Source organism: Triplophysa dalaica, chromosome 21 (assembly GCF_015846415.1).
Source record: "Triplophysa dalaica isolate WHDGS20190420 chromosome 21, ASM1584641v1, whole genome shotgun sequence".
In the NCBI taxonomy this organism is placed as follows: Eukaryota; Metazoa; Chordata; class Actinopteri; order Cypriniformes; family Nemacheilidae; genus Triplophysa; species Triplophysa dalaica.
The window spans coordinates 14115922-14131577 of NC_079562.1; the positions used below are offsets into that span (position 1 = coordinate 14115922).

The window sequence follows — 15656 nt, forward strand, 5'->3', positions numbered from 1 at the left end:
GTTCTTAAGGCTGATATAATACTTATTGATATATTACTTACATATTACATGTGTCCCTGTGATATGTGATGAGAGCAGCATTTGCAGTGACACTTTAAAAAAAAGCCGTCTCAAAAACTGATGGACTGTTATTCTTTATGTTGCCTACTAAACGAATATTTAAACGTTTACTTTCATATTCACAAAGAACTTCGATCCGATCACGGCCGACCAAAACTCTGCTCGAAGTTACTCTCTCTAAAATTGTCACAACTCCAAATTTCGGAGTAAATATAAACACTAAATACAACACACTTAGGTTAGCTGTGCATCCATTTGTGTGACATGTAACATAAGCTGATTTTAGAATTAAAGGAACGTTGTCTGCTGGTGTGGACTCAAATATGGTATAATTATTTATTTTACAGTTATCTCAAATCCTGAATGTATTCTTCGAATGCATATTGCAGACCTTTCTGTCTGAAATCGGCGTGTCATTATTCTAGAAATTCTTCACCCCAGGAGGTGCACACATTTACATTGCGCATTGATGCCGAAAGCTTGTCGGACATAGCAACAGTAACGATGGGGGGCGTGGTTTTGCGAAAGGTCAAATTGCTGTTAATGTGTGTATGAGGGGAGGACTCATTTGTAGCAAAAAATATGTTTTATTTTTGTACTATTAGAAATATGTCGATTTTATTACTGTTCTTTACAAAATATGCATTTTATGATATCTTGGTTTTCGAGATGAAACAGGATTAAAAGAGATTTAGAGAAATTATATTACCTATTACCGGGTACAATTTTTTTTTTTACTTTTTCTATAAAATGGCAAAATATGTTAAAAGAAGACATCAAAACTTCAAACTGAATCTAATTGGATCATGCAAGCATTATAAACATATACATTAAGAATAGTTTCAACTATTAATAACAAATTAATTAATTGTAATTCATGGTAAACGGTAAATATAATATAGGCATTCACGTTAAATATCACCTGTCTCAGTGTCTCTAATCTTTCCTCCAGCTTCTCTCACCCAATCAATCAATCTCTTGCGTCCATCGGGTGTTGCCATGCCAACAGCTGAATCTGCCTTCATCCTGTTGCATGTTCAAGTTCAAACCGGTGCGCAACGTTTTGCTATGGTTTCTGGGTTGAACGACATGTTGCCTGGAAACGGTGTGCAATGGGTTTTGAGATACGTTTTCTCTTGTTTGATATTAGTTTTATAGTATTAATCACGTATTTGTACCGAATTCATCTGACTCCGAAAATTCTTCAAAAGAAAAGTCTTCTCAGCTGCCATAGTTGCAACTGGGTCATCAGAACAGGTGTTCAATGCACCACCGTTTCCGTTTAATATACGTTTTGTCAAGGCTGAACGCAGCCCTGCCATAATGTCCCAGTGGGAGTGCTTCTATTTTTAGCTTAACATAAAAAATGTTTAACCTTTAGTCCCCTCTAGGGTTTGTTCTTTGCCACAGGCCACTGTAATTTATTAATAGTAAATGTTAGGAACAATGCTGACCAAGCAAATCAATAGATACAGGCAAGCTTTATTTCACAATGACACATAACCTCAGACTCAAGTAAACAGCACAAACCTTTATTTTTATTAAGTTCAGTCATTTTCACAACATAGACAGTTGATTTGGTAAATTTCACCACTGGACACTTTGACACCAAACCCCTTGGTAAATACAGTACATTTACGACTGCATATTTGTGTTTTTTCCTTGTACATTACACTTTGATACCAGAAAAAACGAATAAAAAACAATGGAAAGCATGATCAGCACACAAAAATAAAAAATACATCAAAAAAATGTAGGAAACGGAGAACAAGCTCTGGATCGTAGTCATGACTCATGATAGTGGAGAGGCTACATTACAGGGTGAACTGTGATGATGATAGAGACTCAAGCCCATGTCTTTCACACATCTGTAAAATCACTCTATATCAGTGAAAAACTGCACGTGATTTCCATCAAATTTGATCGGTATTAAAAAAGTTTAGTCTGGCCTTTGAGTTTCAGCAAACCTGCTCCAGATTGGATGATATTCAGTCCGATTGCATCTCAACCAGTATTTAAACCACTTAACATAGACAATCCCATTTCTTTCACATCCTACATAAAAAATGTGTTATTAGTGTGATGAATAATCGTAACACATGATCAGGTATTTTCTTCAATATTGCTCTGTAATAAAGTGACACATTCATTCACAAGCAGGCATACACAACAGCAGGTAAAGAACATCCTTTATATCCTTTTTTCTACTTATAACCCAGGGTTTTTACAACACAGTTCACACATAAAACCAAGACTCAAATGTATTTACAGTAATTTTTCACGAAAGGAAGACAGAATAGCAAAGGAAAGATGCGGGATAATTTGGGAGGATCTTGCACATGTAAACGTTAATACTTTTTTTTTTGCAGATTTTTGCATTATAGCTGCAGGCCTGGCATTAAACGGAGCCACATAAAATCTTTCACAGGACACCTAATCTAGAGAGTCATTATGGGAAATGCTAATCAAATCTGAGTAACTTTAGCAAAAAGTTGAGAGCGAGTATTTAATAAGAGTATTGTTGATATTAGCCGGTACAAGATAATGGCTCCGCTGCTACAAAGATGGAAGCAAGAGCATGGGCAGAAAATAAACTCAGATTCTGAAAACACACTTTACTAGACCTAAGAAAGCAGTTAGAAAGGAACCCTACCCCTATGTGCCTAAATGGCTTCATTTCCTTCCATGCAATTTACATTAAGGAATGTTTCTGTATGATATTTGGGTTTCAGTCTCTGGACTGAAATAACATGAGGCAAGGCAGTGAACAATTGATATTTTACAGATACAAATAAGCAAGAAAGGTTTGTGACAAGCACTGCAAAGTTACCATGAAAACAGCATTAACTGACTACTCTAACTTTCTTTATATTTTTGTAAATTGGTCAAAAAAATGATATCAATAACAAAACATTTTAGATATGCATCTCTAACTGTATAATTTAAATACTGCACTGTATTATGTACACAATCTGAATAAATATACAGAAATCTTATCCTAGAATTCTTTTATATTTGAAGAGTTTGGTTCCAAAATGAGAACTCCGTTTTTTAAATCCTGTCTTTTATTTATGTTTTCATGTTTTTATTGTGTAAGTTAGCTGTATGTTTTGAGTTATTATGGGTTAAATCAAAACAAACAAACCAACCAACCGCAGTTTGATTATTATTAATTGGAATGCACAATAAAAAACATGATTTTTGAAAAAAAGGTTTGAGTTATCTTATTTCGGAACCAAACTCTTCATTTGTTCATAAATAATTTAAGGACAGGGAGAATAAGAAAAAATAAAAAAATAATTTTGAAACATGAAGTGAAATGAAGGCTATAACAGTGATTATGTGTGCACGGACACAATTGTTAAAACAAACAAAAGAAGTGCTATGAACTTAAATCCAATCTTATCTCGGCCTAAACTAATTTAACCTCACATTCCTTTTAAACTTTTAAATTTAGGCCTAATTATATCGTGAAGTATTAGCAAACCCTTTCAAATTTCAAGCCTATTCTAAACCCATAAAGGGTACTATGGCTTTTTTATAGTGACTTGCGGGTGAAATAAAATTATTTCAAAGCTTAGGATGTTAAAATTCCTACAGTTCAGAGATGAGGGGGAGGAGCTAAGTCCTAGGAGGAGCTAGGGTGTGGCCAGAGCAGACATTAAGGGAAATTGAGGGTTTTATGTTTCTTGTTCTTTTTTAAATACCTAAACGTGTTGCTCGTGTTGGTGCAAGGCAGTGCAGATGGAGCTGGGTTTGATTTCAGCAAGCGCAGTCCTGGTGCGGAGCGGCGGGCTGCTCTGTGAGCTGGGGTCCCTGTTTGGCTCCCGTCACTGCAGGATCAGCAGCATCCAGACTCTCAGACATCTTCTCACAGATTATGTCCACCAGCCGCTCAAAGGTTTGTTTGACGTTGATGTTGTCCTTGGCACTGGCTTCAAAATATTCAAAACCTAAATAAAGACCAAGAAGCTCTGTCACAAAAACTGGTGAGCTACATAGAAGTTCATAGAAAATACTCTTGACACAAGATGTATCCTTTAATTCCAAAGTGCATTGTTGGGAGCTTGATAAATAAAAACCTCCAAGATGGCCATTACTGTAAGGACCATTTTGATGTGTATAATTTTTTACATATTTATCAACAAAAAAGGTTAAAAATGCCATATTTACCAATATGTATTTACATTTTTGCAGGATTGTGTAATTATTTTTTAGCAACACGTTAAACCATAATCATAAATTGGGTGTTCTGTTCAATTGTGTCAGAAGCAAGATATGTATGACGCATGATCCATGGAAAGTAGTGATATGTTCACCACTACAGGAGAAACCTTACCGAGGTGCTCGGAAAGCTGCCGGCCCCTCTCAGAGGCCACGATCCTCTCATCTTCCATATCACATTTGTTGCCCACCAGAAGAACCTGGGCATTATCCCACGAGTACGTCTTAATCTGTGTGGACCTGTAGAAGATTAGTGAGCAATGAATATACGTTTGCCTGCAAAGCAGGGTTTCCTATTCTCCTTTTCAATTTTTTAGCTGGGTGTATCTGCCTCACCAGTCCTGCACTGCAGAGAATGATTCCTCGTTGGTGATGTCATACATCAGGATGAAGCCCATGGCTCCACGGTAGTAGGCAGTGGTGATGGTCCTGTAACGCTCCTGCCCAGCTGTGTCCTGTTGAGGAAGAGCCAACAAACCATTATATGAACCGAACAACATAATCAACCGAAGTGACCAAACCAAAACTTGAGTTAAAATGTTCATTTATTTACTGGTATCAGCCAACTTTTGCATGATATCATAATCTGAGAAAGTTTCAAGGACTTCTATTTCATCAAAACTGAATAGTAAAATAAAAGTATACAAATTCAAATAAAACATATCACCCAAATAATAATTTAACATGTTTAACCATTAGTCTTCAAATTCGAAACAAGCAGATCATCAGAAACATAAACTGGTAGTGTTATTAAAAATACCAAAAACCCAGACTGATTGACTACAATATTTGCACAGTGATGTAAAGAGAGTATTCAGAAATGAGCAGTTTAGGGTTAACATGTGGCTAAATAAAGTATTCAAAGACACTGCTGTTTTTCAGACAAACCAGGAAAACAGGATTTAGCTATGGTTTCATTTTTGGCTCGACCTGTGACGAAATCCAATAGTCCACGAAAGCAAGAATAGGCATTCAGAATGTTAGTGGTTAAGTAAGTAAAGAACTGATCTCTGCATCACTGCACCAAAGATATGAGCCTGTTTACTACGAACACCCACAGTTAAACCATTATGCATACAGAACAAACATAAAATAGAGGTGTAAAAAATATCTACACTGTTGCTTGGAATTCACCATGGTGTTTCTACAGTAGCCCCAAACTGACAAACTGCTCACAGAGCCTATTTTGTAAATGGGCCATTCCACAGAATTTGTGGAAATTGCTGTCCAATATAAAAAAACACATTGAAAAAGCATTCAAGTATTCATATCTTGATTGTTTACTTGGATCTTTCTGTCATCTTTGGAAACCCACAATAATAGTTATAATATCAGTAAGCTTAATATATATAAAATCATAATTTTTTGGGTACTTTCAATTGGGAGATGGATGTCCCAAATCCAAACCTCTAAATTTAAAGTCATGCAAATTTATTTTCCGTTGTTATGTTTTTTAATGGGGGCCACGGTGGCTTAGTGGTTAGCACGTTCGCCTCACACCTCCAGGGTTGGGGGTTCGATTCCCGCTTCCGACTTGTGTGTGTGTGGAGTTTGCATGTTCTCCCCGTGCCTCGGGGGTTTCCTCCGGGTACTCCGGTTTCCTCCCCTGGTCCAAAGACATGCAAGGTTGATTGGCAAAAGGTTGATCTGGGAAAATTGTCCGTAGGGTGTGAGTGCGTGAGTGAATGAGTGAGTGTGTGTGCCCTGCGATGGGTTGGCACTCCATCCAGGGTGTATCCTGCCTTGATGCCCGATGACTCCTGAGATAGGCGCAGGCTCCCCGTGACCCGAGGTAGTTCGGAAAAGCGGTAGAAAATGGATGGATGGATGTTTTTTAATATATTTTAATATATTATATATATTAAATTATATATATATTTTATGTGTTAACTAATTAAAATGTGTCCCAGACATTCATGTCACTACGGAAACAGTGTATGTTTTAGCCAATTTTTTATGATTTAACCACACCCCTACATATTTATTAAGAATCATCAAATGTCCATCTCTCTCATTGCTACATGGTGAGTAGATCTGTCTTATCATTTTGAAGTAAATGTATTCTGCGGCTCTTGCCAAGTCTCTCTGCCCACTGAAGATTTCCATTCTGAGTGCGTCGTCTGCCTGGGTGGGACCCACGCCCCTTTCCCTCAACCATGCTTCGCTACCGGATCACCTTCTTCAGCGTTCCCACTCTCTGTGCTTCCAGCTATCCAGCAGGAACACAGCCTGGACGAGTGGTTCCTGCAGCCGGGGCTCCTCCCTGCCAGAGATCCGCTCCCTTCTTCCTAAAGGTTCACCAAGAGCTCATTAGATCTTGGCGTGCCCTCCACTCTGCCAGCGCCCCACAGCTCTGTCACCCACACGCTCTCCCGGTTGACGGCGCGGATGAATATGTATATGAAGCTCCTACCTCTGGAGGAGTCTGTAGCTGCCCACCTCTGCCAAGGCGGCAAAGTCTTATGCCACCGAAGGACAAGCTGCTTCCGCCCTCCACGCGATTGCATAATCCAAGTCTTCCGGCGAAGCTTCTCCACGATATGGACGAAACTGAGTCTGACCAGGTGTTATTCCGCAAGCTGCCCAGCACAACAGATCTGGCTGTACACGCCACGAAAATCACCGCCCAAGCAGTCGGATGAGCCATGGCAAGCCTGGTGGTGTTGGAATGCCAATTGTGGTTAAATCCGACGGACATCAACGATGCCGACTGTGTGGCCCTCCAAAATTATCCTGTATCCCCAGCTGGTCTGGTCGGCTCCGCTGTCTAAGGCTTCACCCAGCACTTCACCTAAGCATAAAAGTCATCGCAGGTGATGCGCCACTTCCTTCCAAAGAAGGCAGGTCCTTCTGCTGATGCCGGCCTCTCAAAACCAGCGCCAAAGCAGCAACGTCCCAATCCGGTGCCAACACTGCCGCAGCCGAGAGCAGAGCCCGTTCTGAAGCGCTCCTGTTCGGCTAGGTGTGCCAGTCTTTCCAGGGTAAGAGGTCCCTGTCCCAGGCTGATGCTCGACCCTCTTCCAACCTCGGCAAGAGTTTGTCAACCCCTACTCAACAAATTCAATTTTGGGCATGTAGTCAACTCGGGTTCAAGCCTAGCTAACGCCAGAACGCGCCTTGGCAGTCAAGTGCTCTGCGGCTTCGTCCAGAGTAGATCATTTCGTCCCGCTCAAGAAGTTTCAGAGAATGCTTGATCTCGTGGCTGCGGCATCCCGGCTTATTCTGGTGGGTCTGGTCCACATATGGCCGCTGCAATTTTGGGGAAAACCCCTCACCTATTCGTCACAGGCACGGAGATTGGCTTGGTATGCAGAAGGAAAGAAATGACAACGGATGCCCCGAAGACAGGCTGGGGAACCCTTTTGCGACAGCAAACCCGCGTCAGGCACCCTTTCACAAAAACATATCAATCACCTTGAAATGCTGGCGGTGATATTAGCATTTGGACATTTATGATGATCAGACAATATGACGGTGCTTTCACTTGTAAATCACTAGGAAGGGTTACGATCTTGCCTATTGAACAGATAACAAAAACTGAACAACCAAAGAGATTGGTACTTTTGTTCTATTGCCTGGAGCTGCTGAAGTAACAGTAAAACACGACTTGGTGGCGCACACGCACACATTGACGAAGAGGAAGCAAAATGTATTCTTCTGTGTGACAAGCGAGTGTCAGAAGCATAAATTTGCGCAGTGCTACCTTGTGTAACGGGGTATTTCTGTTTTTCATTAAGCACCATCTATCTCAGGGAGTGAGTTTGCACGTTTACTTGGCTCATAGCCATTGAAAATCTTTTTGAATTCCGAAAAAATGCTGCCGATAACTTGTATGCAAGGATCCAGATGGATCATGCATCACTGCGGATTATATCAAAGTAACTTGACAAATCAATAGACCGAATTTCTCTTTGGCACTTAGTTTCATTCCAATGGAGACTTTATGAGATCATATTGGGTTCCTACCACTGCATCTACCGACTGCCCTATTAATTTAATATATCAAAAAGGATCTGGAATGGAGACTGGAAGACTATTTTTGGCTCTGGAGTCTGATACAACAATAATACATCAGCATCTTTTCAGCAAGCTGCAGTGTTTCTATTTTCTATTACACTGTTTCTGAACCATAAAAACAATATAAAGGTATACCGAATATACATCTATGTTAAGCCAAAAATTGAAGACTTTGAAAAATGTATGTTTCTATATGCGTATGACAAAATGTGCAGTGCAGACTTCATTAATACAATGCAATGCACTTGACTTCCCATTTCCAGTTTAAAGAATGAACTAGATGTTATATAAACTAAAATAATATATATTATTTTATTGACCTGCGACGAGCAAAAATACATAAAAAAATGAATTCCAGAGATCATAAGCGGAACGGCATTTGCTGAATAATGTGGTGAGGTCATGTGACAAATTGTTACACAAGCTATTTGCATATTATTGTTCAAGTATATTTAACACAATATTTATTACGTAGTGATCTAGTATTTCTTAGCATTATTAGCTACAGAAATAAAGCGAAAGCTTTTCTCAAGCGTGTGCTGATCTGTGAGGTGGGGGAGGGTCATTTTCCACCAGAGGGAAATATGAGGCATTGGGGGGAAGGGTCCTGACATATCGTAGGCTTTTCTGATTGGTTACTCGTCCAATGCATGAGAAAACCTACACAATCACATAGGCCAGCTAATGACTCTTTTTAAAGACCACTGCAGATATTTATTTAAGTACCCCAGCTTCATTGACCCCAATGGTTAATTTAATATATTCTGCTCTTTGTCATTTGTAATCTCATGTAATTCTGTGTTTCTACAATGTTGGCATAATTTTTTATTTTTTGTCTTGGGTCTATGCACATTGCTATACATCTAACCTTAGAAGATCCTATGTAATTTTGGAAATGAAATAAGATATCTCCAGTTGTTTCACATAGTGAGTAATAGACTGCCACAAGCAATTTTGGAACTGTGTAGGATACCAATAAAATCTGGGTCTTAAAGCATAACTAGTACCACTGCTTTAACCTCCGTTCCTGAGATTGGATTTATTACTCTGAAATGTAAGGATCAATACCAATAAAGAGTACGTTTAGACAGCTGTATAAACGCTATTGATTGTCAACTATAGAGCTATGACTGAACTGTAAAGAACTTTCATATAAGGAAACAGCTCAAATCTAATACAAACTTCTTTCTGCCCCAGTTTCTTCATTCACAAACAAATCCATAAATCCTACACCTGGCCTTTTTTTACCCCTTGCTTCAGATGACCAGAACAAACCCATACACCGGCACATAATATGTAACAAGCAAACATTTCACTAAACTCAAAAGTCCAATGCTGATGGGAAATTATTTCTCACCCAGATCTGAAGTTTTATCCTCTTGTCATTCCTGTAGATGGTTTTCACCTTGAAGTCAATGCCCACTGTGCTTACAAACGCTGGTGTGAAAGAGTCGTCTGCATAACGAAACAGAAAACTCGTCTTCCCGACGCTGCTGTTCCCAATGATCAGGATTTTGAACATGTAATCAAAGTTTTGATCGGAAGACTCCTTTTGTCCATAACGGTTATCTGTAGCTGAAGCCATCTGGAGGGTACAGAGAAAGTGAGGTTATTCAAGATTCTAAATAATATGTATGGATGGTAGAAAGAGTTAGCATTCTGTGACATAAGCATTAGCTAATAACCAGGCGTGCTTGACGTGTCTGTGTGAACCAAAGTTGCAACAAACTTTACTTCAGAAGTACAATATCAAATTTTGATAAAAGATTATGAAGACAAAAAAGAAAATGAAAATTGACTTGCACTTACAAATTGTTCCTCCCAAAAAAATAATCGCCTTCATTCACTAAGTATGCGTACGCAAAAATGTGTGCATGAAACCTGCGTACAATCGTTTTCACGAATAAATCATGATTCACAAAAAAAACACCTGAAAGCAAACATAGGCAAAAAACACCAGTATCATTCTTTCTGTATCTCTCTCTAATACAAAATTATATACATATATAATTATATATATATATATATATAATTACGCATAAATGTATATTTTATCATATACAGTGAAAGAGTAAGAAAAGCTGCGTCAGACTATAGCTCGAGCTGCGAACAGCTAACGAGAATTCTGTAATCTGCGTATCTGTATAAAAGTTTTTTTTATTGCGTATGAACTGATTTTGAGGACAGCACACTTGGAGTTACTTGCAAGAGTCTGTAGACAGCGTCACATGGAGTTGCCTGGAGTATCTTTGACTTAGTGTCGACAGGTGATACAGAAAAGTTCGGCGTAAAGCCCTTATATGGAGATGGACTGGGTGTGTTTTATGCAAATGACTAAACTCCTGCATGCAGCCGCTCATTTAGAATACTCCAAGTTCACTAACATAAGGACGAGGTTAAGAACAAATTCATGTGCATACGCACGTGTTGTGAATTAGGCGGGACATTTCGTGAGAAGTTCAAATGTGCGTATAATACGAAAAAACCTACGCAATTATTAGTGAATGAGACCCAATGTGCGCTAACAAATCAAATGGAGTAAATTTTGATTTCAGGCGCACTTTAAAGAAACCTAACAATTCTTACTTTTATGTTATTTCAACCGGATCTCACGGAAATTCGTAACTGTTTTACAAGATGGCTTATTCACATTATTTTGTACGTTGTGAATCGTACAAAAACGTACCATTACAAGAAAAAAATGATAATGAACCCCCACCCATAACCCTACTATCACTGGCATGAAAGGAAATCGTACAAAAACGTACAAATCTGATCGAACATTACGTTTTTGGAAGATTGTGTTGGTAATTTTCTTCTATCTTTCAAGCCGCATTACTGAAATTTAGACATTTAGAATTTACTGCTTGCGTTTTCTGTGCAAAACAATGAATGAACAAATGAACTGCAGCGTTAAAGCCTTAGAAAGGCAATTTTAAAATAAATATATTCTTCTGAAGTCTTCTGAAGCCAGGGAACAGCTTAGCTTCATGAAAGTCTTGTTTTTACTGATAACTGTCTCCAGTGAGCTGTTAACTCGAAAACCGCTTGAGTCAGTGAGGCTCGAGACCCACATCAGTCTGATTTGTAAATGATTTATTCAGATGGAACTGGATTAACCGGTTCATTGAAAAGAATGATCTGTTCACAGATTAGACATCATTACTTCACTCAAGCTAATAAGAAAGTGAAGATTTTTTGTGCCTTGAATATTGGTCTGTTCATCAGCTATCACATGATTTCACATGACCAGAGGTGCATTCAGAACTATGCTATATAGTTAGAAAAAGCACTAATAGCCTACTACTTCAAAATGTACATTTACCCATTTACTATCCTTTCAAACATATTTAAATGAGCGACTCATTTTTCCAGACCTGAGTTAGGGTCACCACCTATTTAAATACTTTCTTTACGACCAATTAATGCTAAACAAAATGAATTTGAAGTAATGCGAGATCTGGGCCTTATCCGACATTTTCTTTTGGTGTCAGAACAATAATTGGTACAGGAGTCTGTGAATATAAAACAGGTTTTTGTTCAGCTCCATCTAACTCTGCCAAATAGCAAAGCATTACTGTTCACAAGAGGTTCACATGATCTGCTGTAGCCATTGCAGAAATGATGTGTAACTGTAGAGTCTTTTTTGAGAATGCAATTAACCGAAACAGGATGTTAAAGGTGAGCTGGGTAGGAAGTTTGGTCCGCAGGACAACTGTAACATGAGATCACATGCTATACAGATCAGGATGACTTGGCAAAGCACACAGAAACAGAACAACGGCAACAATCAGATCTTATAGATGTCACATGCACTCACTTCTCTATAAGAGAAAGGCTGAAACACTGTGTGAGAGTTTCACTTTGACAAGGGCAGTTGTTTGATTCTAATCAGGCTGTCTCAGGCAGTTTGAGGGAATGTTGGTTTAGTTTGATCCCAGAGTGGCCATTACAGCCTCACATTTACTTAAAGCCTCACATTTGTTTTACATGTTTAAGTAAAGGGAGTGCAAGGGTTTCAAAAAGGCCCACGATGAAAAGGATTTTCTATCTATCTAATAACATGAAATGAGAATTTTTTTTGCATACAAAAAAACACATCTATGATCACCATTTACTTTTATGGTAGAGAAAAACAAGAATCTTCATTTCACGAGTTAACCATCTTTATTATGTTAGCCACTATATATGAGGTTAAAAGGGAATTTTCACCCAAAAATTAGATTTCTATCATGAATTGCTAAACTCATTCTGTATAAATTGATTTTTCCCCTTGAACACAAAGAAAGATATTTGGAAGAACGTTAGCAACTGAGATTTTGGGGACACCATTGACTATCATTAAAATGGAGGTAAAATGTGCCCCAGAACTGTTTATTTTCCTAGATTTTTCAAAATATTATATTGTATTAAAAAAAAAATACAACAATTCTTTCTACTATGGAACACTCAATACACTTGTGCTAAAATAGGATGACACAAACAATGTGTTAAAATTCACAAATCCATTTTAAGAGTGTATTACCTTTAATAAGGTACTATGCACACGCACACAAATAAACTATTACTATTTCTGCAGTGTAGTATGAATACTGTACAATTTTTTCATATACATGGAATACCCAGATAACTGTATTTGCAAAAATATAGTGCAACTGAGCTCAATGAACATGCAATGAGGCCTGAATTGACCTTCCAATTCCTAAAGAATGAAATCTTGTCCCGCCCTACATGTTTTCCTCATTCCAGAAGCCATTTCACACGTCACAAAAGGAAAGAAAACACCATTGCAACTACCATTTCATGTCGACTTTAAGTAAGCCTGTATTTCATTGACAACATAGACTCTCTTCTTAACACGCACGCACACATAGAGATAGAGATTATTTGATTAATAAAAATCATTTTCTTTTTCATTATCAGACACTATCAAAACTGAGACAAAAAAAGCCAAAAGAGAGATTGGTGATGTTGTGGCAAATAAGCATCCTATCCAGTTTCTAGGACACCTGAACATAAGATACATTTGTGTGATGTCGGCTGGAAACCATCGGACAGTGTGCACTATTGCAGATCCGTACTCCATTAAACACAGCACGAATATTCTAATATTAAATAAACCTTCATCTCAATGAAAAATATTCAAAACCCAGTCCAAAAGCAGAAAGAAACCCTCCACCTCAGGATACCCTGGAAACTGATCTGCAACTCAGCACACGTCTGGTGTGTCTGAAAGATTCGCAGAACACCAAAGCATCCTGAAATCAGCATCTCTCCTGATAACACAGGGCTGGAGCTGACTAAAAATAGAAGCAAACTTTTAGACCAGCTGCTCTCACGGCCCAACAAAAACAGAGATGCCGGACCGCCCCGGGGGGAACTGAGCGCATCTTTGTGGTCATACCTTTGAAGTAAAGAGGTTTCAGCATTAAGAAAGCTAAGATTCTGCTCATTTCACCTCCTTTACACTCCAATCCTCAATAATGCAAAGTTCCGCTGACAGCATCAGGGACTCTATGGTTTATGCTGTGTTGTCCAAGAAATGTCATACTGATTTGTTTAGAAATCTTAATTTTAAATGTCATTTCAGATAGCGTGTTGATATCCCACAGAAACAAAACGAGAAAGCAAGAGAGCTTACAGAGCCACGGTTTTGTGGTTGTCCAGAAAGATGGTTAAAAGACGATTTAATGTCAGCAATTTTGTTAAGAGAAAGAGGAAAATCTTATAGGAAATAAAGCCATAATTGGGATTATGCCATTACAATGCCTTGAAGGGTTTAACAAGACAATATTCAATGAATTTCCTCAACATATGCAAATATATTATATATTACAGGGTATAATATAGTGTATAACATCAGTTAGAGAAAATGTATAAACCAGCAAGAGATCAGGGCATCCTTACATAATAGGAAACAGCACATGTACACGCAACACTGCTGCGGAAGATATTTTCACCTGATTCACCATCTTCTGAGATGATGCTAAAGAAAACGATCACGATTTCATTATTCTTACTAATATATATATATACAAATACAAAGAAAATACGTGCAATGCAGTGTCAATGTGTTAAATGTAATGTGGCAGATGTGCCTTTCATTGGGAGTAAAAACAAGGATGCGCGATGTCCATGTCAAATGAAGGTTATTCTCTTTGCCATCAGCGCTTAATCTTTAGCTCTTTTACAGTAAAAACACGCACTCCTATCATATATTGCGATGTATTCACCGCAAATAATTTCAAACGCATTTTACCGATGTGGTCTTACCGTAAAATCCGTTTTAAGCGTCACTTACGCCAATACTGCGCCTCTTCCAACACCTGCAGACAAACTTGACGTCACTTGAAAGACGTGTGACGCAAAGACGGGGCGGGACCAGGGACACTTTGATTGACGCATCGGAGCACGAATACGATCGCGATACCTCCCATAGGCCGTAAAATATTTAAGAAGCTTTAAAACCAACATCATTTATTATTGAGCAGTCGGGGCTTCAGTCTCTCCATAATTAATCAATTAAAACGGTTGTGAAGAATGACCAGCTGACACAAGAATTTGTTTACATGAACAATGCAGGTCAGTGGCCTTTTCAACACAGTGATATGTAACCAATGCTTGTAACTTTACCACAACTTCTGACATTTAAAACTAAATAGTTTCTGTAGAGCCGGAAATAGTTGCAACTGAAAATAACTAGCGACTAAAATAAGACGCAAACTGAACAATATCAAGACAATATAAAATGATTGAAACATTTGCAAACGTAAACAAGAATTTGAACACTGGGTGGCGCGAAAAACCACAAGTGGTGTTTAGCTTTGAGCTATTTAAGTTACACAACTAAAGTTCATCGTTCCTATACATTAGAGTGCTAGTAATGTGAAAAAAAACCTATAAAATGACTCTATTGGAGTAAGAGAATTATGTTCCGATGCACTCTTAAAAATGAGGGTGCTTCACGATGCCAAATAAAACATATTTTTGTCTAAATGGTTTCATCAAGGACCTTTATGATCCAAAGAAAAACGGCAAGAAAGAGGTGGTTCTTTAAAGAACCTTAGACTAAATAGTTCTTTGCTTTGCCAAAAATGGTTCTCTATGGCATCGCTGTGAAGAACCTTTAAGCACCTATATTTTTAAAAGTGTATACGGTTTTCATCATAGCTTTGTTGGTTTAAAAAACAATGTGATGTCTCTCAAACTTTTTTTATTTTTAAAGCATTTTCCATAGTCAAGTTTGTTCCCCTTTCAAATTTGTCACATCCACAACGACCCTCATTTTTCTTAAATGGGCACATAGTATTTTGTCTCTCAAAAACGAATGTATATAAGATGTATATTACCATCAT

At 38.2% G+C, this 15656-nt stretch overlaps 1 protein-coding gene across 1 annotated transcript; it reads right to left on the bottom strand.

Annotated features, from left to right (window-relative positions):
• Nucleotides 1–1571: 1571 nt before the first annotated feature.
• rab3ab (RAB3A, member RAS oncogene family, b) lies at nt 1572–14671 on the bottom strand. The gene is made up of 5 exons (XM_056734955.1): nt 14575–14671; nt 9659–9886; nt 4621–4739; nt 4400–4524; nt 1572–4013 (listed from the first exon to the last, which is right to left on the bottom strand). Exons 2-5 carry the CDS (start codon nt 9884–9886, stop codon nt 3823–3825), a joined length of 663 nt encoding a protein of 220 aa, XP_056590933.1. The 5' UTR covers nt 14575–14671; the 3' UTR covers nt 1572–3822.
• Nucleotides 14672–15656: the final 985 nt, after the last annotated feature.

Coding starts and splice junctions, on each gene's coding strand:
- rab3ab (XM_056734955.1), bottom strand. CDS start 9,886: ATGGCTTCAGCTACAGATAACCGTTATGGACAAAAGGAGTCTTCCGAT. Junction 4,525..4,620: donor TTCTCTGCAGTGCAGGACTG/GTGAGGCAGATA, acceptor AATCTTCTACAG/GTCCACACAGATTAAGACGT. Junction 4,014..4,399: donor GCAGCTTTCCGAGCACCTCG/GTAAGGTTTCTC, acceptor GTCTTTATTTAG/GTTTTGAATATTTTGAAGCC.